Consider the following 24784-nt stretch of genomic DNA (forward strand, 5'->3'; position numbering starts at 1 on the left):
GTGGAGCATGGCTAGTAAGCTTAGAAAAATCCAACAGTTTTTTGGGAGAGCGCAACCATTTTTACTGTTTCAATATCAAATAATAACAAAAAAGGTCAAAAATTTGAATTGTGTTCTTATTTAGAATTGTTGTAAATGAATTACGAATACAACACTGAAAATAACCGGCTTCGTAAGCATTCACCCCCATAATCTTCCATTGGATAATGATGTGCGGTGTTGGCTTGTGTCAAACATAACGCTTCACGACGAGGCAGAAAATCTTCAGTTCTGGCCTTAAAATTTCATCCATTGTAATTTGTAATGTAACACAATTTTTTTGGGGAAAACTCCAAAATGGATGAATGCTTTTGAGAGTCACTGTACTTACAGCGACAACAGCAATCTACCAAACAGATAAATAATGACACTGTAGACTGTGTGTACAAAAGTATCATATTGAGTTAACAAGCCATTTCAACAAAGATTGTGTGCCACATGCCACATGTCCACATTAGCCCAATTTCATATTAATCCTCAATTTGCCTTTCTACTAACGATGGCTAGATATGCAGCATCCAGAGTGCTGATATATACCTTTGTGACCCTGGGAGGGAGGGAGGGAGGGGGGTGGGGTAAAGAGGGAGACGCAGTGGGAGGCGAAAAAGACTCAGCTGTGCCTGTCACTCAGGCTCCAGCGGCTCCCTTCCCCTTTTGGGAGATGTTCAATACTTCAACCAGAGGCTGTAAGGAGGATCAGCAGACACACTCCCCTACACCTCCTTTTTGTTGGGTGTTGTTTGAGCTTAGTGTATGTGTACCACACCTTTTTACTCAGCTATCGCTAGTTTTAGGGAATGCTGTATCGACAACCCTTCCCCCCTCCACTGTACATGCACTTACACTGTAGCTCGAAATAGTCCCCTGCTGTATTTTTTATTTGTAACCCTGAGTACTTTTTATATCTGTCTGTCAAGGGGATCAGTGAGACAGAGGCTGTCTGTTTTACCCCCTTGCTCTGGTGCTCTGGTTGCTCTGGATAGAAGGCCTTCCATTTCACCTCTGCTTACTCTGCATTGAACTAGTAAATGATCGACTTAGCGGACATAAAAACTGATACGTAAGAAGAATCCACCATATTGCTTTCACCTACACTGTATTTTCAGACCAGTGCAGATGAAGGAAAGTAGGGGAGTCTATGGGAGGGTCTGACATGTAAGACTTCAGAGATGCAACTAAAAGGTAGAAAAACAGGAAATCTGGAAAAAGTAGATTACTGATGATAATGATGCTACTAACCATAACAAAATAATATCACCCCACAGCCCAGAAAATATTCACAGGGTTTGTAAATGTTACCTGCAAAAATTGATGAATCAAGTTTCTGGAGTTACTTATATCTTTGAATGCCTTATTTGAATGGTTCTTGCCTTAATATGAACTACTACAGTACAGACATGATGTCTTCTGTATAGCAACCCAACCTTGTCACAACACAACTGACAATAGAAACAATTCCACAAATTACATTTTCACATTGAAATGCATTCCAGGTGCCTACCTCATGAAGCTGGTTGAGAGAATACAAAGTGTGAAAAGCTGCCATTAAGGCAAAGGGTGGCTACTTTGTAGAAGCTACTATGTGACTACTTTGGTTGCATTATGATTCCATGTTTTATTTCATAGTTTTGATGTCTTCACTATTGTTCTACAAGTTGGTAAAACTAAAACAATACTCTTGAATCAATAAATGTGTCCAAACTTTTGGCTGGTATTGTATATATTTTGATTTTACGCAGCTTGTTGTGCCATGACGAGTGATAAACTGATATAAAAACAGTCAGGAAAGGTAAACATTCAAAACGGGCACATCATTTTTATTTTTTACAGTGCAGTGTTACTGGTGATGTCTGATAAAACCTTTCATTCACAGGCAAATCTCAATCTAGAAGTTCAATATGGCTAGTTATTAGTAATTCCGGGACATCGGGAGCTCGGTATCATAGTCACAAGACATTCAGTAATTTATGGTGTGTCTTTATTTAGGATTGCTGGTGGAACAGCAGGATGATTCCAGTCAAATTCAGTGGTCCATTATGGCTTTGACCTGTTTCCAGACACCACACAGCCCTGCTGGCCTATTGGCCAGGGTGGGTTAATGTGACCGACCCTGGCCACAGTCTCTAGTCTCCAGTAACCCCCACCTGAACTGCAGTACCAGTCTCTCCACAGGCCTCACGTATCAAGCATCTTACCATTTTAATTATGATTTGAAGTGTAAAACTGATCCTATATTAGCACTCCTAATCTGAGATGCCGCAGAGCCCTCTGCTACCTCTCCAATACCGGTGGACATTTGTGATCACATCACTCCCCTGGGTGGGAAGACATTGGGACTTTTCTCTTGTTTTCTTTTCACTCATTTCCACTTTCCTACCGGTTCCTTGCAGATGCATCGCTCCCTCATACATTACTCAACAGGTGCTCTTCTCTGAAGGGATCACTTATGTATATTTAGATTTTGAAACCCGAGAAAGCCAGTCTCTGATTGGCTATTTGGACCACATGATAATCGGGGTGCTTCTGCAACTGTGAGCTGTCACCCATCGTTTCTGTGGAGGGAAGTTGGGGAGGCTCTTTGGCGGCTTGGAAAACGATTAAACTCAAAAGTTAACTGGTAAGCAAATAGAAAAAATTAAACTGAATATATTCCTTACTTTCTTCCTCCAGCTTGGCCTTTGTTTGGGACTTTTTTTTTGTTACATTTTGTCTTGTTCTACAATTGGATGGCTTAGAGATAATGAAGACACAAGGAAGACCATTTAACAGGCGTTGTGCTTGTTAAAGGAGCAGTGGATCTCCAGAGGCTGCCAATGGGACATCTTTGAATGCACCAGAAGTTTGTTGTATTTTTCCCCAACTTCTGCTTCCCAACGTCACTTTTGATGGAAAACCAAATATATATATAAAAACTTGGTAGCCGACAACTAAAAAAAGGTAGTTAGTACAGCGATCCTATATTTAACCTGCAGCCTCAGAAGGCATTGGCGTTCCGTTAGCTAAACAAAGCCAGCCAATCAGGTTGTGGCATTAGCTTACACGACAAATAGCTGGAGTGCTATGAGGGCAGCTGTCCCAGCCCTTCAGCCAGGAGGCGCAGTGCCGCTTTAGGGAGGGTTTGGGTGTCAAACTCACCAAAGCCTATAGGCCTGAAAAAAGCATTCCAGTGCAGCTTAGTCTCACATAACCCTAACTGTACCTGAGCTTCATCTGATCTGATGTGGAGTTAATCACAGTGAGAGTGAATTTTGAGTCATATCTGTTTATTTGTCCAGGCTTGAACGCAAAACGTAAAACTCAAAGTGGAATATCAGTTTTGGACCCTAGTGGACGGCAAGTGATGAGCTTTCTTTTCTAAGGTTGTCGGAAATACTACAGGAATCTTTCTCGGGTATGGTGTGTTTCACTGTTCAGCATTTTGCCATCATTGTGCATATTATATCATTAAGTGTGAATTATTTTGTTGGAGAGTTTTGTTCATATTTTGTCTCTGGTTTTGATGTTTGGGGTTCACTACACAGCAAGGTGGATTCATTATTATATAAGTATATAATGAGGTCCTTAAGCGTCTGGTAGAGACTCCTCGCTCTATGGGGGGCACTAGTATTGTCCCCATTATAGAGAATAGATGGTTGTCAGTTGTGATTGTACAGCTTAAACCATAGCTTACTTGGGGGTACAAAATGAGAAGTTAAATGCCTGATGTGTTTTAGGACAAAAACACCATAATCATGGATGAGAATGAAGAAATTGACGAGTATGAGGAAGAGGAGATTTTTGAGGAAGAGGTAAGTAAACACTTTCTTGCAAGACCAACAGAACACACCATTGCTGTCTTAGGCCTCCCGACTATTTCTGGCTTGGGTAGTTGAACCGTACACATATACCAATGGTGGTTTCGAACCCCATCCCTTTTCCAAGCCCTCTGTGATCTCAGCTCAGCAGTCCACAGGCAACTTCCCTGTCCCCTGTACTGGTGGGTCTGCAGGTTCAGTGGCCTAGCTTCATTCAGTCCCTATGAATAGTCAGCTTACTTTTGATACCACCCCAGTCAGCAGTTACGGAGCTCAGGCATCTCTGAGCTGTGACCAGGGTTAGATCCTGTTTCAGGAGAACAGCCATCTCCCTAAATGCTAGCTAGAGACATGGCTCTGGTCAGACTGGGGACCAGTAATTTCAATGAAAACTAATTTAAAAATCCAGTTGTTTCATCCTTTAGCAGAGCATAGTTCAACATGGCAAGTCTTTTAATTTGTTATAATTACACATTACCTGACCAGAGCCCTATATCCACACACCTACCAGACAGATCAGCTGCTGAACATTATAGGTTCTAATGGCAGGAGTGCACTGGTGGGATACATCTAGTTATTAGTACACTGCAGCCAGTTTGAAGATACTGCAGACATTCCTTCATATTAGGTTACACTGTATTACAATATGCCTAAATCAAAACTTCCATCATCATTCGTTATCTATTACATTTCTTACACTCTACGTGTGAAATGTGTAGTAAAGTTGGAATGATGTTTGATTCAGAACAATGATGGATTGATAGACAACCTGTAAACTTGGGGAGCTGCCATTTTCTTGTGACCGATGTTGAATTTTAGGTATATAGTACTGTATCAGCAGGTTAATATTTTGCCTTTCATCAACGATATGCAATATTGCAAAACCACAATAAAAATTTTGAGGTGTTTGGCTTCAGACTGGTTTTTCCGGATGTGGTTTAGTACCAGAATAACCCAAACAAAATATCCTAGTTCTGACAGCTCCCCAAGCTGTAAGGATGTCTTACCTATTATGTCAATGTGTTTCTTTGTGATGGTCCTCTCTGTGTTAATGTCCAATGGAAGAGTGAAAGCAGAAGGCTAATAAATTAATCTCTTATTTCATGGTGAAATAGGATTAAAGTTAGCCTTGTATTAATCTATACATCATGTTGTTGATAACTTATAGGGGAATCCAAATAATTGAGAATGTGAAAGAATGTTACATTTGGAAATATATTCAAAACTTCTAAAAAAATTAAAATAAAAGGCAAAACCTCTAACAACAGAATTTAGAAATGTATTGTTTGGTTCCCATATAACATATTAACGTTTCAAAGAGATTTACCTATCTTTAATATGCAAAGATGTAAATCCTTTGTAAGGAAAAAAAGAAAAATAACAATACACTCTGATTTCACTACCCCTTTCATATAAATATTAGAGGCCATTTTTAACGGGATTACTTCATGTTCATAGTAAGAAGGCTTCTTTCATCTGATCTACAGACTGGGGAGAAACATACAGTTTTTATAGGTAGTTACCTTTCGGGTCATCAAATGGTAGCTTTTTGAGTTATTCTGGAGAACAGATACAGTGGGGAGAACAAGTATTTGATACACTGCTGATTTTGCAGGTTTTCCGACTTACAAAGCATGTAGAGGTCTTACTCCTTAGTTGCCCTGGCTGTGTGTTTCGGGTCGTTGTCATGCTGGAAGACCCAGCCACGACCCATCTTCAATGCTCTTACTGAGGGAAGAAGGTTGTTGGCCAAGATCTCACGATACATGGCCCCATCCATCCTCCCCTCAATACGGTGCAGTCATCCTGTCCCCTTTGTAGAAAAGAGTCCCCAAAGAATGATGTTTCCACCTCCACGCTTCATGGTTGGGATGGTGTTCTTGGGGTTGTACTCATCCTTCTTCTTCCTCCAAACACAGTGAGTGGAGTTTAGACCAAAAAGCTCTATTTTTGTCTCATCAGACCAGATGACCTTCTCCCATTCCTCCTCTGGATCATCCAGATGGTCATTGGCCAACTTCAGACAGGCCTGGACATGCGCTGGCTTGAGCAGGGGGACCTTGCGTGCATTGCAGGATTTTAATCCATGATGGCATAGTGTGTTTCTAATGGTTTTCTTTGAGACTGTGGTCCCAGCTCTCTTCAGGTCATTGACCAGGTACTGCCGTGTAGTTCTGGGCTGATCCCTCACCTTTTCATGATCATTGATACCCCACGAGGTGAGATCTTGCATGGAGCCCCAGACCGAGGGAGATTGACCATCATCTTGAACTTCTTCCATTTTCTAATAATTGCCCCAACAGTTGTTGCCTTCTCACCAAGCTGCTTGCCTATTGCCCTGTAGCCCATCCCAGCCTTGTGCAGGTATCTGGTCTTGGCCATTGTGGAGAGGTTGGAGTCTGTTTGATTGAGTGTGTGGACAGGTGTCTTTTATACAGGTAACAAGTTCAAACAGGTGCAGTTAATACAGGTAATGAGTGGAGAACAGGAGGGCTTCTTAAAGAAAACTAACAGGTCTGTGAGAGCCAGAATTCTTACTGGTTGGTAGGTGATCAAATACTTATGTCATGCAATAAAATGCAAAATAATTATTTAATACATACAATGTGATTTTCTGGATTTTCTTTTTAGATCCCATCTCTCACAGTTGAAGTGTACCTATGATAAAAATTACAGACCTCTACATGCTTTGTAAGTAGGAAACCCTGCAAAATTGGCAGTGTATCAAATACTTGTTCTCCCCGCTGTATCTCAGGATTGTTATTTATTAAGGGCTTATTTATGTGGATAATTTCATTTTCAGCAATTAACAATTAGAACAAAGGGCGCTTTCTCAGAATAGTACAGAATTATCGTCTCCATTGGTAAAGATGAGAAGTACAGGCTCGGAAAATGTTTTATTGATTTTTTTTATCAGATCCATCTTACCACTACAAATTCCCTATGAACTAAATCTTAAAGATGCATCTTCCCATTCATAAATTTTTCTGAGAAATTAGGGAACTCTTATATCTTCATCTATTACTCCCTATTTCACTGGAGTATTAGGTGACACATGCAAATGTCCCTTAGTCATCTGTCAACATGGGGAAGGTCAGAGAACACGCAAATGAAATGAGACAAAAAGGTTGTTGACCTTCATTAATTAGGTAATGGACAAAAAAATTGTCCACACGCCTGAAAATACACATCTTTGCTATTAGGTCTATAATTAGGAAGTTGTAATAACCCTGCCTGGAAAATGTTGCCCACATGCACTGTGAGGAGGATGGTTTGAAAAATACAAAGATTATCAAAGGATCACATTTGGAGTATTGCACCAAGTCTCAGAAACTTTAATTGGACCAACAAGGGCCAGGCAATACCACCCAAAAGTAAGATCCATCCATCCATCATCTTCCACTTATCCGGGGCTGGGTCGCGGGGGCCTTCCCGGGAAGGCGTTCCGGAGGCATCCGAAACAGATGCCCAAGCCACCTCAGCTGACCCCTCTCGATGTGGAGGAGCAGTGGCTCTACTCTTACTCCTCCCGGGTGACCGAGCTTCTCACCCTATCTCTAAGGGATCGCCCAGCCACCCTCATTTCGGCCGCCTGTATCCGGGATCTTGTCCTTTCGGTCATGACCCAAAGCTCATGACCATAGGTGAGAGTGGGAACGTAGACTGACCGGTAAATCGAGAGCTTTGCCTTGCTGCTCAGTTCTTTCTTCACCACGACAGACCGATACATCGACCGCATTACTGCAGAAGCTGCACCGATCCGTCTGTCAATCTCCCGTTCCATCCTTCCCTCACTCGTGAACAAGACCCCTAGATATTTAAACTCCTCCACTTGAGGCAGGCACTCTCCACCAACCTGAAGTGGGCAAGCCACCCTTTTCCGACTGAGGACCATGGCCTCGGATTTGGAGGTACTGTTTCTCATCCCCACCGCTTCACACCCGGCTGCAAACCGTCCCAGTGCATGTGGAAGGTCCTGGTTTGAAGACAACATCATCCGCAAAGAGCAGTGACAAAATCGTGTGGTCCCCAAACCTGACACCCTCCGGCCCCTAGCTGCGCCTAGAAATTCTGTCCATAAAAATTACAAACAGAACCGGCGACAAATGGCAGCCCTGCCGGAGTCCAACATGCAATGGGAACAAGTCTGACTTACTGCCGGCAATGCGGACCAAGCTCCTGCTTCGGTCGTACAGGGTGTTTGTACAGGGAGTTTGTTGCGTTACTTCCTTTCACATCAGCTGTCACATGATAGTTAAGCACAAGACAGTGGTTTGGTCAACACTGATCTCTTAAAACACGACCACCACCATAATAGAGCAAACCTTGGGGATGTTCTGGAGATTATTTCACTGCTATGCATTTTGAGATTGACAGCCGCTTTAGGCTACTTCACGGGTGGCTTGGCCGGGAAAGGATGTTCAGGATTGTGATTGGTGGATAAATGTTTATGTGCGCTCGTGCTGTGATCAATGAGCAATGTGCAAAGAAATGAGCTGACAGACTGTGGGACGCAGTGCTGTTTTAGCCTGTAAAGTGTCACCTCATATTTATACCCTTGTGACACAGAAAGTTGAGATGACCATTTAAGAGTTCCAAATGACATGAGATGAGCTTAAAAAAAGATATGGTACATATATTAACAGGAAGATTTGATTCATAACAATTTGATTCATAACAATTTATTGTTTAAGAATCTTTTTTTTTTACCTTTTCCATTTAACGGTAACCAATTCTGAGATTGATCTAAAGCTTTGCGGTCTATATTTACCACAGTAAAGGAAACACTGATCTGTGGCTGTTAAAAACTCTCATGACAGGACAGTACAGGAGATATACATCTGGCTGCAGGCATCCAAGGTAGACTGGCAGGCAGAGATCCCTCTGAGGAGTATAGTGAGAAGGGCTGTTCTGCATGCTGCAAATACCGCTGCAGTAGCTCCTGTAACCCCGGGTCAGCTGGCATAGGGTCTGCTAATGTCACTCTCACAGAATGTGCTTAAGATCTGGATACATATGTAGAGACCAACATCCACCTTTCAGTTAAATATATGTGAGAGGCAGATCTGGACTCTGTTGTAGCAGAATCTTAACCTGTCAGATTTCATGTTTACTCTTACAGATCAGGAATCAGGCTAGCAGATTGAAACCCTTCTCAGTCCTCCATTCTTACTTCAGTTAGTGAAACACATTTGGAAGGTGGGTGGGGGGGTTATCCCTGTAGGATTCTCCTGCGGTTTTGTAGAGTCAGAAAACAGCCTCTTTCTCGTGTTTCAGATGTTTGAGGTGTTTTCCCTAGCTCTGGTCTCTCAGTACAGGACACATAACCATTCTGAAAGTTCATTCAAATGTTTTCTAGACTGGTCTAGCGGTACAGTTTTAAAAATTACTCACAGGGCTTTAAGTTTTGTATTAATGTTATGGCAATAACTGTCTTCCTATGTACGAAGAATGTGGTCTTATTTTCAATTCACAGAGGTCATCGGCTACATTACCATAGTTGAAGTTAGACACAGGCTATTCAGGAACAAGAGAAGGTTTTTAGTTTAGGCCATATAAATGTAATTTATTGGATGCCCTTCCTCTAAGTAATTTAAAAACTAAAACATCTGAGATTTATCCTTTGAAAGGTTAATCAAGTTTGTATTGCCTTTTTACAGCATGTCGCTCTGATTGAAGTACATACTGTAGTAAGATACTGCAGTAAGATACTGTAGTAAGATACTGTAGTGTATTAGTAGAACCACTAGGGATCAAAGCAGTTTTATCCATCTTAGATATTTCGATTCACAACAAGGATAATGGACTAATATATGAAATAACAATGATTTCAGGGAGGTCATGTGAGGGTGTATAGTCATTATTCCTAGTTATTGCAAGTCAAGGGGTTCTGTCAGTCAGACCTTCAGGGCTATAATAAGCTCTTGCTCCTCTTTTCCCCTGGAATGTAGGCTCCATTAAATTCTTCAGTAATCATCAGTAATTTTCCCAGCTCCACAAGGACACATTCATAGTCACTGGAGAGATCTGAAATAGTTGGAACCTTTTATTACATTAGCTACAGTGAATGTAATTATGAGATCATTATTGAGATTGCCAAAGACTTTAGGGGAAATCTGAAATTATTTGCTGAAAACATAATATTGGGCATTGTTACTATAAGCATTATTGTAATGATGGCAAAGATCAGTATTAAGTGAGTATAATTATTACAACTAAAATAAAATATGAAAAATATCTGCCCTAAGTGGGCCTGATAATAAAATTTGACTGCAAAATAACAAAAAAGATCCAATCTAAATATATAATATTTGTCCTGTAAACTGATGGCACCGGAGCTGGGGGGGAACTCAATCCAATAAATGTGTGATGTCTTCCTTTCATGGCAATCTTGAAATAAGCAAGTTGCTCCTATATTCGTAGTATTTTGAGGAGACAGTGTCTTCGACCACCTCTCACCAGGCCTCAAGTCAAGTGGCACAAGAGGTAAAGCAACAGTCAGAGAACAGCACTGAAATAAATCGCACAAGCAGCTGACCAAGCTTCGCCTGTGCTTGCATGCTACGGTATGGGGGTTATTCCAATGAACAAAGACAAGGATACTATATAAGTGTGTGTTCACCCAGTGGGTTATTAAACAAACGCCCTTGTTTAACAATTCACAATTTACTCAAGTCGAGAAGGACATTCTTGATCATTCTAAAAGTGAGTTCCAAAACAAAAAGATGTTTGTTTGGGTAATTCACAAATCACGACTTCATGTAAATTGTTCTACGTTGGCCCCAAGGCTAGTGGATACTACAAAATATATGCTATAGCCCTCATATAGGCAGATGTTGCTAAATGATGCATTGATGCATGAGGTCAATTGTGTGTCTCTTTTGGCTCTAACTGTGCTTCTTTCCAATTGGCTTATCATTTTCCTGTTTGACCTTCCCTTTGCTTAAGTCTTTTTTAATGTCCAGTGTTCTTTGTTTAGTGTCTTTGTTATTTTAAGCAGCTCTAGCAATCTGACCGATATTCTGACCCATCTTGTATTAACCAAAACCTTCCTCTGTAACATCCCATTGTGTTACCGCAATGTAGAATCATCTAATCATTACCTGTAATGCTTTGATAAAGTACTAAAACATGCTATTAGTAGCTTATAGTAATCCTTTCTTACTTGCCGTTATGTTGCATTCCTACAGGTAAGTAACTTGGTCGCAGAGTAGCACAAATAAGCCAGTGTTGCTTTTACGTGTCTCTTTTTCTAGTGCAAATGTAATTTCTGTTTTTGCTTCATTTGTGTATCCATTCATTTACATTTTACTTGAGCAGAATTTCTGTAGTCCTGCTTCAACCTAGTTTTGGGCTCTTCCGCCTATACTGTAGCTAATATAATTTGACTACTGTCTCACGAGCCCCTTGATGCTAATGTATTGTAAATGATCAGTTGAACCCAACCCATGGCCTGTTCTCCTGTCACAAAGGAACAGCAGCCATAGTGTATGCCAGACATTTACCAGAGTTCTGTTGCTACGCAGGGTGTGCCTGTCAGGAGAGTCATCAGGAAGAGGGCTAAGGTGGACACTTCCAAGTTCATGACTCCTTACCTGGCCCACAGCCAGAAGATGATGGACTTGTTCTCCCACGTAAGCAGGACCTTAATACTGTCACAACTTCAACAGGACCTTAAGTCGTGTTCATTAGGGCACATTGTAGAGAACCATTTTGAAATGGAAAACGTGTCTTTCTGATCCAGGTCATCCTTGTTATGTTCCTTTTAGTTTGTTCCAGTTGATTGCTAAATAAAGACAGTGCTGACCAATGCCTTTTTAGTCCTGAAGTGTTCCTGCTCACCACAGTTTCATTAGAATGCTATTCCTTTCCCGTGTGTCGATAACAGAACAAGTACCGACAAGCCTATGACGAGAGTAAGGGTCAACCCTATGCCATCTCAGCTGACACCCCGGAGATGATTAGGATCAAAAAGGCTCAGGAGCAGCTCTCTGAGGTACGGGGGCCTTTAGTCTATTCTGTCGTTTTCTGATGGACGTAAAATATATATAACTACTTGGAAACCGACACAACTCTTTGACCCTGCTAGGTGAAGTATCGCATGGAGGGTAATAAAGTCAGGTGTACCAGTCTGTACGACGGGGAGGCCAGAGAGATCGCTCATGTCAAGCACGTCTCGGAGCTGATCAGCAAGGTTCTCTACAGGGCCAAGTGGGATGAGACCAAGGACAGGTACCTGCTCCCCCCTGACGCCCCTGAGCTTGTCCTGGCTGTGAAGAATGCTGCCAACTACAGCAAGGTAAATGAATCCCAAACACTACTCAGTCTTCGGTGCTCTTACCACACTTGTTGTCCCAGGCTGATGAATTGCATCGTATGAGATTAGAAGAACATCTCACAAGCAGTTCTTTCAAGGCATTCACTTGGAAAAGGTTGTTTGCCCTTCTTTATATTCAAGCAGACATTCCTTCTCCGACCTAACCTTCCTTTTTCCGTGTGGTCAGAAACACTACACGGAGGACTGGGATGAGGACAAGACCACTTTCTACCCCTACAGTGACTCTCCGGAGCTGCGTCGGGTGGCCAAGGCACAGGAGGCGCTGAGTGATGTGAGTCCTGCCCCTATCGTTGAAACATCCAATCTATTCTGAACATGAAAACACAAGAGAAGTGTGGTTAAAACAGAATGCAGTATATGAGCGTAGTGGTTCACTTAACCCAGTCTCCATTAAAATCAGCTGTTCTCACCCTTCTTTTTCTGTCCTACCGTGTAGATCCTGTATAAGAAGGGTCACGTTGAGCGTACGGCGAAGTACACCTCTCTGGCTGTCCCTCCCGATATGGAGCTGGCCAAGAAGAATTTTGAACAGCTTAGTGACGTGAGTGCTGTGACACACGCAGTTATTCATTAATCATTACTTCTCCGCCACTCCGTCCAGCTGTCCCTCATCATCCTTGACCATGTTATAATTGAGACATTTGAGAGAACCATTGTCATAGCCCTCAGCTACTGAGTCCTGACAGTGGGGACGAGTGAGCGCTGGCCCTCACCGCCTGACACTCCTCCGAGCTCTGCCGTCCCTAGCCATGTTGTCCTGTCACTGGGAGACAGAGGCGGATATCATGCCAGCTGCTCCATGGTATCACTGGAAAGCAAATAGCACTGCTCTGGCAAACAGGACTGGAGCAATGACAATAGCCTGAGGTTATGGAAATCTCCCCCCCCCCGATGTTGTCTATATTGAAGCCCGTTTCTACTGATGATGTCAGGAGAACGTCTCGATTTGCTATCTTAGGGCTTTAGTTCACGGGTTTATCATTTTAAGTGTTGCCATTGTCTGACTTTTGCTTGTTTCCCTTTAACAGCTCAAGTACCGGGAACATTACAACAAGAATGTCAAGGGCAAGTGGTGCGAGACACCCTACTTTGATGTGGCTGTTGGCAGGATGGCCATGGACAACCTCAGCGACGTAAGACCGCCAAGCGCGTTGATTGGCATCGGCATTCATTGACATTATGTGTTCATTATATCACAACGCACCTCACACATGCCAGTATATTTAATCCTTGGGTCTTTTCTCGTTTCAGAAAAAGTACACGGCTGCATACGAGGACATCAAAGACCAAATCTATTATATGCAAACTGAGACGCCAGAATATAAACAGCACAAGAAGGCTGGTCATGCCAGTAGCTCGGTGAGTCTGAGAGCCCTCAAAGAACGTTACACGGACTAAAACACACACACACACGCAAAACCAACCAGCTAATCAACCGATCAGCCATCTGCCGCTGGTTTTCTAGAAAAGAAGCCGGAACAGTGAGATCTGACTGAGTGTATTTTTAAAGACCCATCTTATTAGGCAGCAGGCAGAGAGACACATGACAGAGAGTTGACCTCTGGCTCTAAACAGAGAGTGAGTCAACACAGTGACTCCTTTGTCACGCCGACATCAGGACAAGCCCACGCGTGTTCTGTACCCAGAATCAGAACGCCATTTAAAGCACGAATCACTCATATCCTACACTAGTTGAATGCCTTATTCATGCTAGTGGCAATGAAACTGTACCTCACTCTCATTTCAACTGAAATTTAACACTCGCCAGATCTGTGGCTTTAACCGCCTACCGACGCCGGCTGACATTTCTGTTTAGAATCGGCCATGATAATGACAAGTAATTGATTTAGCCACATTATGAATAACTCCATCACATCAATCTGTCGTGCATTCTTCTCTCCACAGTTAAGATACAAGAAAGACTATGAGAAGAACAAAGCGGTGGCCGACTACAATGTTCTTCCAGCTACTGAAAACCCTCTTCTCAGGCAGATGAGATACGCTGGCACCATCTTAAGTGACGTAGGTGTCTAAGTCTGGAACACTGAACTAGTGGTGCAAACAGGTGTCAGCCTACTCAAATAGACAGAAGTTACAGGAATGTCATCGCATGTCGTCTGAGAGCGGCACACATTACATTTACATTTAGCAGATGTTCTTATTTGGTTGACCTACTCGAAAATATTGGCATTCGCTGTCTTGCAGAAAAACAGATTTCTCACAATGAAGGAAGGGGAATTTAATCAAGCAACCTTTCATATACCTGTCAGATGCTCCAATCTGTTGCCCAGGCTATCTGTTGCCCAATATCCCATGTTTTGGCAGATAGGACAAGTTATATGTTGGTTCTCTAAAGTGTTTCCCATTGAGCAGCTTGTGTTCCTACTGAGCTTCTGCTGTGTTTATTAGTCCACTTTTAGAAAGACAGTTTGACAGTTTGCTATTTGGATGCTGACAGGATAGACATTTTCACAGCGGATTGTTAATAATTAAGTTGTGACAGTGAGTAACGAGCCACTCTAACTTAATCATTGGATAAGTGGTGATAATGAATACAACGAGGGACAGTGAGTAACAGGCCACTCTAACTTAATCATTGGATAAGTGGTGATAATGAAGACAACGAGGGACAGCGAGTAACGGGCCACTCTAACTTAATCATTGGATAAGTGGTGATAATGAAGACAACGAGGGACAGCGAGTAACGGGCCACTCTAACTTAATCATTGGATAATGGATGGATAATGGATAATGAAGACAATGAGGGACCATGTATATTACAACATAGCTGGATGAATGTAGTTAGTTTCTGGTGACTTGCTGTCGATTTGTAAATAATTAGTGTAGCCATACAGTCTTACTTTTGGATATACAGTCATATGAAGAAGTAAATAAATCACCTGGAAATTTGACCTTTTATTTTTGACATTCAACAATATTGTGTTCTAATAAAGATGAATAATAAAAAACAAAATATTGAAATATTATACTTTGCAATCAGTAATTCATAAATCAACACAATTTAATACAGCACAAACAATCTGTGCACCGCTTAGCTTCAATAGGTGGTTTTGCCCCCTTTGTCTGAAATAACTTCATTTAACAGATTCTTGTAACTGCCTACAGTACCAGTCCCTTACATCGACCAGGAATTTTTGCCCACTCTTCTTTACAGTACTTCTTCAGTTGTCTCACGTCCAAGGGGCTCCTTTCATGCACAGCCCGTTTTAGGCCCCCCACAGCATTTTGATAAAACTAAGATCTGGGCTTTGACTTGGCGATGCCAAAACACTCTTATTTTTTAGCTGCTCTGTTGTAGCTTTGCTTGTATGTTTTGGATCATTGTCCTGTTGTAAGATCCATTTTTGTTTCAGATTATAAGGCCTCACATTTTCCGCAATCATTTTTCGAACACAATATTGAATCCTTGGTTGACCCAATGATAGCAAGTTGGCCATGAACTGAGGCAGCAAAGCAGACCCAAACCCTAATGCCACCAGCTCCATGCTTTATGGGTGGGATTAGGTTCAAAGGCAGTGTTTTGTTTTCACCAAACATGGCGCCTCTTATTGGAGCTACTTCTATGATTTTCTGTCCGCTCTTGAGCTGAATTTGGTAGATTGCCAATGGTCTGGAATTTTATTCATTTGTTGATGATGCATCAAACAAAGGAATGATGTCCATCAAATTGCTTTGAGACTCACAGACTCATGGGCATTAATAATTATGTTTCTGAGGGTCAAGACCAAACCAGACTAAGTTCCAAATTTTTATGAAAGTCTGGATGTCTAAATCTCAAAAGATTTTACAGTCATTTGCCCCTGTTTTAGTATAGCTGTTATTTTATGTGATGGTAAAAATGGGGTGTCCAAAAATTTTTCTGTATGAAGGAACTTGCAAATCTGTTAATGCATAAGTGGTTTCAAAGTTTATGTATCCCTGTGTGATTTGTTAAATTAGGTTACCTTTATCAATGAATGCAGAATTTAGCTGAAATATCATGTGTCCCAAATTGAAAAAGTAGACAAATTTCCACAGGGTGCTCTTACTATTTCACATGACTGTAAGATGCAAATGGTGGAGGATTTAAAAGACTTTCATGAATTCAAAGCCAAAAGTAATCCGTATATGAGGTGTGACAATACCTTTGATCTACAGTATACTTAAAACAAATCTATACCTTTGATCTGGGAGAGACATAACCATATTTTATGATAATTGTTTGTAGAACATTTCTCCTTTGATCTCTCCCTTTGCAGAAAGTGTATAAGGCCAGCTATGAGAAATCAAGGGGGTCCAGTATCAACTACTGTGACACGCCCAAATTCCAGATGGATTCTGTTATAAAGCGGTTCAGTGATGTGAGTATTCGTTTAATAGTCTTTACTGATGTGATTGATTGCTTTTATTTTGTACTTTTTAATGGTACAGTACAAGCTTGGATTGATAAATCAAAGTGGATCTTCTTTATTGTTTGTAGTTAAAAATAGATCTTAGTATTTATCCATTTCCCCTTGGTCTCCACTCAAAGGCACATTATAAAGACAAGTATGAGCGAGAGGTCAAGGGCCACTATATTGGAAGCTACGAAGACATCTACATGCTTCACTGCAAGAAAATGGAGGAGATTAAGAACGAGGTTTGTCTTTTATGCTTAATAGTAAAAAACTATACAACGCACAATTTTTGTCTAGGACTCTAGTCACAAGCCTTGAAAGATACAGTATATAAGGAAAATAGTTCCATTTGGGATGTAAACATTGTATTTTTATTGTATGACCAGGCCATAGGCCAGGCCAGTTCACCCTCAATGATTAACAAGAAATCATCTCTTCTTTTGTCTTTTCAGCAAAATTACAAAGCAGATTATGAGGACATCAAGACAAAATGTTTCTTCCCTCAAACCATGACGCCAGAATACGAAGCAACAAAGAAACTTGCACAGTGTAAAGATGTATGTGTGCTTCTTGATTTTTTTTTTGAAAAATGTGGTAAAATTTAGCACCTTGATTAGCATTGATAAGGTTTGCATTAAACAAATGTAATTGAAAATAGCATTTTCTTTATTTCCTTTTTTATGTGACATGAATTGAAAAATGTTTTGTTTTATTTTGCAGAAAGTTTACCGGCAACACCCGGGCACGGTTAAATTCACGCAAGTAACGGACTCACCTGTACAAGTACAAGCCGCCATTAACGCCAAACAGCTGAGTGATGTATGTATTCAACTTTTACAGTGTACCTAAGATAAGTGTCATGTTCCCTATTAACTAGATACACTATGCAATTACAGTGACATGTCTGTGTCCCTTGAAAAGACAACCTTATTAAAAACTGTTAGACAACCTTATGAAAAGAATATATATACACAGTATAATTCAATTAATAAATACATTCCAGAAAAATATATTTGGATGAGCTGTTGCCATGACTCTAAAGGTTCTTAATGGGTCTTGCCTAAAAATGTGCTCATTCAACTACATAGCGCATAGCCCAGCTGTCTTCCTGCAGACACCATGGAAACCAGAGAGAGCTTTCTCTCTCTCACTGTAGTATTAATAGCAACATGCGTTCAGTCTGCTGAAAATAACCCCTGGTCTCAGATAGGGGGGGGGGTTACACCGTTAGAAGAGACAGCTCCAAAACCAAAGCCTCACACAACTCACAGAGAAGCAGCACTGCCCTCGAGTGGTTTTGAATAACAGCTGTAGTACTCGTCTACTCAACTAGAAGGCACTATAGCTATATGGAGCATTAAAGCAAGTATCTTCAACTTTAAACTTTTCCCCCCTACCCAAACTCAGTTAAATTAATTTACATTGGTAAACAAACATTTGTTCCATAACTCCAATCATTCCAGTACTATAATATTTTTGCTCTTTATTATAGAAATGTATCACAAACACACCCCTTTTCTTTCCCTCCCTCTATACCAAGAGATCTTCCCCGGACCCCTGGTTGAAGACCCCTGCTATCCCTACATAATATATCCATTCTCATGTATGTCCATACACTGTGTATTCATGTGGTTCTGCCTCTTTGTTCCAGCTCAACTACCACGCAGCGTATGAGTTGGATAAGTATAAGTGTGCCCTGCCCCCAGACTACCCCTTCTTTATCCAGTCCAGAGTTAACGCATATAACCTCAGTGACGTAAGTAATATTCTGTTGATAATCCTGCAGTAGATTTGAAAACGGAATTGAATTAGCTCTCATTTGACAATTACTGTGATACTGATAAAGAGAGATTTTTTTTCTTCATGGGCAGAATTGTTACAAGTACGATTGGGAGAAGAAAAAAGCGAAGCAGTTCGAAGTCAAGGGTGATGCTATCTCGATCCTCGCAGCCCGTGCCCACACAAACATAGCTAGTGACGTGAGTGTCCACCCACTAACATAAACATATATGCATAAAAGTAATATGTTCATTCGTTTTGGCAAATGCCGTCCATTACCATCTGCGTACTCTGTGGTGTTGACCTTGACGTGACCTTTGTTTTTGGCCGTTAGGTCAAGTACAAGAAGGAATTCGAGAAGAACAAGGGAAAGATGGTGGGAGCTCTCAGCATCAACGACGACCCCAAGCTACTGCACTCAATCCATGTGGCCAAAATGCAGAGCGATGTAAGCCATTTAACTAAACTCAGACTACAGATTATACTACCAATTACAGTAACTGGCTGGCCTAATCCAGCATATTCACATGACATGTAATTGAATTGTGTTCGTAAAGTAAACCTAATATGGTCAGTTACGCTCGGATTTGGTATGAAACAGAAACATGAGGAAAGTGTAGGTGAAAGAGCTGTCACTATTGACTGTGAGTAGTGTCAATGTATTTACAATATACTGTATAGAAAAGATTTTTCGTGGCTCTGGCTCATATTGTCATTCTTTTCAACTCTTTCCATAGCGTGAGTACAAGAAGAACTATGAGAAGACAAAAACCAAGTACATTACCACCCTGGACATGATCTCCAACACCCTGGCCAAGAAATCCCAGGGAATCGCCAGCATGGTTGGCTACAGAACCATCCAGAACCGCTACTTCATGCCTTATGACGCCATTCCTATTGACCTGGCCAAGAAGGCCAACATCATTCAGAGTGAAGTGAGAACACTATCCACTCCAAAATGTTTATTCTGAGGTTCTAATGGTTTGCTTTGATTACATTCCATTTGATTGATTTATCAATTTGTTAGAGAAATGGTTTTTAATTGGTTTGGACAGTATCAACATTAATAATTATCCCATTTGGACTTCTTTCTGCTACAGAATGACTACCGTTCAGAATACAACAGCTTCACAAAGGGATGTGGTTGGATCCCATTTGGCTCCATAGATGTGGAAAAGGCCAAGAAAGCTGGTGACATCCTCAATGAGGTAGCTACCATAACACAACATGATCTAGTTTAAGTTTCAAGTTTACTTGCCATCATGTAGTGAATACACTGGATATTCACCAGAGCTCTCACCATAGAGATAATACACTGGATATTGACTAGAGCTCTCACCATTGAGGTAATACACTGGATATTGACTAGAGCTCTCACCATTGAGGTAATGCATTGGATATTTAACAGAGCTCTCACCACAGAGATAAAACATTGGATATTCAACAGAGCTCTCACCAAAGAGATAAAACATTGGATATTTACCAGAGCTCTCACCACAGAGATAAAACATTGGATATTCACTGGAGCTCTCACCATAGAGATTAAACACTGGATATTGACTAGAGCTCTCACCATAGAGATAATACACTGGATATTCACCAGAGCTCTCACCATAGAGATAATACACTGGATATTCACCAGAGCTCTCACCATAGAGATAATACACTGGATATTGACTAGAGCTCTCACCATAGAGATAATACACTGGATATTCACCAGAGCTCTCACCATAGAGATAATACACTGGATATTCACCAGAGCTCTCACCATAGAGATAATACACTGAATATTCACCAGAGCTCTCACCATAGAGATAATACATTTGTTTAATCTTCTTTGACATAACATTTGTTCCCCTTCAGAAAAAGTACCGTCAGCACCCGGACACCATCCACTTCACCTCCATTGCTGACCACCCTGTCATGATGCAGGCCAAGGTCAACCAGCTTATGAGGAGTGATGTGAGTACTGTTGAAGGACACTGAAACTAAGAGAAGGTTTCCCATGTACATATTACTTTTAGTCCACAACTAAAACACTTTCTTAATTATGATTGTTTAAAAATAACTGGTCACATCACAGCGGTTACGCGTTCAATTGTGTACAAACATTATTTTGTATGTAAATGAATAAACTGTCAGTGCAATTGATTTAATTGGAACATTTACTTCACATTTAGAAACATGTGTTTGTGTACTCATTTTCATTTGTATTCTTCCCCTTTAGCTTCACTACAAAAAGGGTCTTGAGGAAATCCACCAGAAATACTCTCTGCCCCATAACGATCCCCAGTTCCTCCAGGCCAGATGCAATGCCTACAACATCAGCAAGGTACTGTTGAACTTGACCAAGACCAAAATGTAAATTTTGTCCCCATCATATTCATTTTTTATGTCATTTATAAAAAATATTCTGTATCTTCATCTGTCATTATTTGCCCTTTATTTAAAGAACACAGTACTATGTGCTGTTTAGACACCAACTGCATAAATACAACTGAGCCTTCTTGAGTGTCAATATTTTGAATACTTTGCCTCATATGAAAAAGTCTATTAATTTAATGGTTTATTCCAGAACTGCTACAAGAAAAGCTGGGAGGAAATAATTGCAAAGGGATATGACTTGAGGCCAGATGCCATCTCGGTCATTCATGCTAAGCATGGCAGACATATTGCCAGTGATGTAAGTATGCATCATATGGCCAGAACATTAAAAAAACATATCTAGCCAACAACACTGTTCCTGTGTTGAAAATTTCACACTTTTACTTCTTCCTTTCAGATACAATACAAGAAAGAATATGTGAAGGGAAAAGGCAAACATATCGGCTGCCGCAGTATTCAGGACGACCCCTTGCTGGTGAACTACATGCAGGTGGCCAAAATGCAGAGTGAACGAAACTACAAGAAGGACTACCACAAGTCCAAGCTGAAGTACCACTCTCCAGTTGACATGCTGAGTGTTGCTCAGGCCAAACACGCCTCCACAGTCCAAACCTATGCCGGCTACAGGAAGATCCAACACCATTACAGTCTTCTCCCTGATGCTATGAACATTCGGTTGGCTCGCAACATGAACACCATTGTCAGTGATGTAAGTGTTCTAACCTGGGATAGTACAAAAGTATAATCAACAATGGCCAAAAGGGCTAGTAGAACAGAAGTGCTTCTAGCCCAGGGAAAATTTCACTAGCCAAGTGTGATATTTCGAAAGACACCTGGGCTAGTTTGGCTCATTTTCTCCTAGTCTCAGGCATTTAGAAATGTCAGCTTCATTTTGTAAGTCGTAAGGGCGCTTCTTTGGTTTCTACAGTAGTGATTTTTTTTACATGGACTGTTGTTGCTGGATGCAGGTGAACTACAAAGAGGACTGGGAGAACTCTGTGAAGGGAACTGGCTGGATCCCCATCGGCTCCCTCCCTGTGGAGCTAGCCAAGACGGCCGGGGCCGCTCTGGATGAGCGCAAGTACAGACAACACCCTGACAAATTTAAATTCACCAGCAAGATGGATGCCATGAATATGGAGCTGTGCAAGCAGAACAACAAAATTATGGACACTGTGAGTGGTAGTTACCTACTAGAAAGGCGGAATACAATTCCTCTGTAGTTTTTTTAAATTCATGTTAACTGGACATGACAACTGATTTGAACATATTGTTGTTAAATAGTGTTTTGTTTGGGGTTTTTTGCAGAAAGAATATAAGGCCAGTGGAGAGAAGTTTGTGCACACTTACCATCTCCCTGCAGATGCACCCGGGTTTATACAAGCCAGATACAATGCTGTTAACCTCAGCCAGGTTGGTTGCATGTTGTTTATAGTATTTGCCCTTTTTCACCAAAATTTCTACCTTCCCCTTTTTAGACATATACAGTTGTATCCTTCCAACTCCCAAAAAAGTTGGGACAGTTGATGATTGTGACGAGCCTACATCACAGCCACACATTTTACCCACGCTGCTCTTTTGACCGCAAAGTCCCGCGGGTCGATGTCCCCAAGGTCACACTCACCCACCTGTCGACCTCTGCAGGCTTTCTGAGTAAACCCGGCGAGTTGCTAGAGCGTGATGAGAACAGGAAGCCACTGTGGATGATGCTGGCCCGATCTGCATCAACCCTGGGGCTTCCCAGTCATCTAGTGGCAGACTAAAGCCTCGAATTGAGACAATGGTGGTCAGAGCTCGGTGCTGTTGTGGAGTCACTGACCATGGTGCATTAATTGAAATGTAGCTGTTTATCTAATTCATGTGTTTATTTCTCTTTGTCGTCACCACAGAACTTTTACACGTACGCTCACCGTCAAGATATTCTTAAAGGACACCACATGAAGGCTGACGCCATACCCATCGTCGCTGCCAAGGCCGGCACTAACATTGCCAGCAATGTATGTATGAATTGGAAATACCTATTCGGGTTTTATTTATCATAATAGATTCATTACATGCTATTCCTGTTATTTCCATTCAAGGTTGTTGAAGGGAAGGTGCAAACATCTTGGCTTCCATGATTAATCTGTAATTTATTAAACACCTGTGTGCTTTTACAGTACAAGTACAAGCTGGCTTACGAGAAGGGAAGAGGCAAACATGTTGGCTTCCGCAGTATTCAGGACGACCCCTTGCTGGTGAACTACATGCAGGTGGCCAAGATGCAGAGTGATCAGAACTACAAGAAGGACTACCACAAGTCCAAGCTGAAGTATCACTCTCCAGTTGACATGCTGAGTGTTGCTCAGGCCAAACACGCCTCCACAGTCCAAACCTATGCCGGCTACAGGAAGATCCAACACCATTACACTCTCCTTCCTGATGCTATACCCCTTCAGCTGGCTCGCACCAGGATGGATATCCAGAGCGATGTGAGTTCATTTTAATATATTTTCCACTCATTACCATTATTAATGTATGAAACCAGGCTGCAATGTCAATGTGTATTGTCTAGTTATGCAACTAAGTATCAACAAAGTCTATTCCTAAGAATGGTCATAATATATTCTGTAACAAATATATTTAAAAAATTGTGAGCAAAAGGTCATGTCCTAATACATGTCCTGATAACTGTCCTGTCTTTATAACTCTCTAGATAACTGTCCTGATAACTTTCTGGATAATTGTCCTGTCTTTATAACTGTCCTGATAACTGTCCTATCTTTACAACTCTCTAGATAACTGTCCTGTCTTTATAACTCTCTAGATAACTGTTCCAATAACTGTCCTGATAAATGTATAGATAACTGTCCTGTCTTGATAAATCTTTAGATATCTATCTTGTCTTTATAACTCTCTAGATAACTGTCCTGATAACTCTCTAGATAACTGTCCTGTCTTTACAACTCTCTAGATAACTGTCCTGTCTTTATAACTCTCTAGATAACTGTTCCGATAACTGTATAGATAACTGTCCTGATAAATGTATAGATAACTGTCCTGTCTTGATACATCTTTAGATATCTATCTTGTCTTTATAACTCTCTAGATAACTGTCCTGATAACTCTCTAGATAACTGTCCTGTCTTTATAACTCTCTAGATAACTTTCCTGATAGCTCTCCTGTCTTGATAACTCTCTAGATATCTGCCCTGTCTTAATAACTCTGTAGATTCCTGTCCCGACACCTGTCCTGTATTTATAACTTTCTAGATACGTATCCTGTATTGATAACTCTGTAGATAACTGAACTGATAACTGTTCTGTCTTCATAACTCTCCAGATAACTGTCCTGTCTTAATACCTCAGTAAATAACTCTGCTGATAACGCTCCAGATAACCATCCTGTCTTGATAACTGTTCTGACAACTTCCTGATAACTGTCCTATCTTGATAATTCTCTAGATAACTGTCCAGATACCTATCCTATCATTTTAACACTCTAGATAACTTTCCTGATAACTGTTCTGATAACTGTCCTGTCCTGATAACTCTCAAGATAACTGTCCTGCCTTAATAACTGTCCTGTCATTATTACTCGCTGGATAACTGTCCTGATAACTGTCCTGCATTGATAACTCTGTAAATAACTGTCCTGTTTTGGTAATGCTCTAGAAAATGTTCCTTTCCCGATAACTGCCCCTTTCTTGATACCTTTCCTAAATTGGTCATGTCCTGATACCTTTCCTTTTTCCTTGTGTGACTATACAGAATGCCTACAAGTCTGACTTCATCAACGTGTACAGGGGTTCTGGCTGGGTTCCTATTGGCTCTGTGGGCGTGGAGTTGGCTAAGCAAGCTGGTGCGGCCATGGCTGAGAAGGGCTACCGTGTGCACCCCAGCACCCTGAGGTTCACCAGTCTGACGGACCAGATGAACATGGCCCTGGCCCAGGCCAACACCAAGATGCTTAACGATGTAAGCAAAAGTAACTTAGCCTTTTAAGAGTCACACATTTAATACTTTTTCATGCAAGATATCCACATTTTTTAAATTTTCTATGGATTCCCTGC

At 41.2% G+C, this 24784-nt stretch overlaps 1 protein-coding gene across 23 annotated transcripts in view; it reads left to right on the forward strand.

Moving 5' to 3' along the window:
* The first annotated feature begins 2571 nt into the window (after positions 1-2571).
* neb (nebulin) overlaps positions 2572-24784 on the forward strand; it is a 74108-nt gene continuing 51895 nt past the window's right edge. For 20 of the 23 annotated variants that reach the window (XM_029125816.2, XM_029125822.2, XM_029125814.2 and 17 more), the window contains exons 1-29: positions 2572-2656; positions 3753-3827; positions 10257-10319; positions 11360-11467; positions 11722-11829; positions 11923-12132; positions 12338-12442; positions 12608-12712; positions 13200-13304; positions 13423-13530; positions 14077-14193; positions 16431-16532; positions 16703-16810; positions 17021-17125; positions 17289-17387; positions 18220-18324; positions 18440-18547; positions 18682-18795; positions 19085-19282; positions 19448-19555; positions 20211-20309; positions 20575-20679; positions 20923-21030; positions 21130-21441; positions 21701-21907; positions 22041-22145; positions 22622-22729; positions 22892-23203; positions 24483-24689. In XM_029125816.2, coding sequence (XP_028981649.2) covers positions 3771-3827; positions 10257-10319; positions 11360-11467; positions 11722-11829; positions 11923-12132; positions 12338-12442; positions 12608-12712; positions 13200-13304; positions 13423-13530; positions 14077-14193; positions 16431-16532; positions 16703-16810; positions 17021-17125; positions 17289-17387; positions 18220-18324; positions 18440-18547; positions 18682-18795; positions 19085-19282; positions 19448-19555; positions 20211-20309; positions 20575-20679; positions 20923-21030; positions 21130-21441; positions 21701-21907; positions 22041-22145; positions 22622-22729; positions 22892-23203; positions 24483-24689 — 3696 coding nt within the window. In that variant the 5' untranslated portion in view covers positions 2572-2656; positions 3753-3770. Of the gene's footprint in view, positions 2657-3314; positions 3431-3752; positions 3828-10256; positions 10320-11359; positions 11468-11721; positions 11830-11922; positions 12133-12337; positions 12443-12607; positions 12713-13199; positions 13305-13422; positions 13531-14076; positions 14194-16430; positions 16533-16702; positions 16811-17020; positions 17126-17288; positions 17388-18219; positions 18325-18439; positions 18548-18681; positions 18796-19084; positions 19283-19447; positions 19556-20210; positions 20310-20574; positions 20680-20922; positions 21031-21129; positions 21442-21700; positions 21908-22040; positions 22146-22621; positions 22730-22891; positions 23204-24482; positions 24690-24784 lie in introns of all 23 variants that reach the window. The other 3 variants (XM_029125815.2, XM_029125818.2, XM_029125817.2) reach the window with 3 other exon arrangements.

This window comes from Esox lucius, chromosome 16, assembly GCF_011004845.1.
Source record: "Esox lucius isolate fEsoLuc1 chromosome 16, fEsoLuc1.pri, whole genome shotgun sequence".
In the NCBI taxonomy this organism is placed as follows: Eukaryota; Metazoa; Chordata; class Actinopteri; order Esociformes; family Esocidae; genus Esox; species Esox lucius.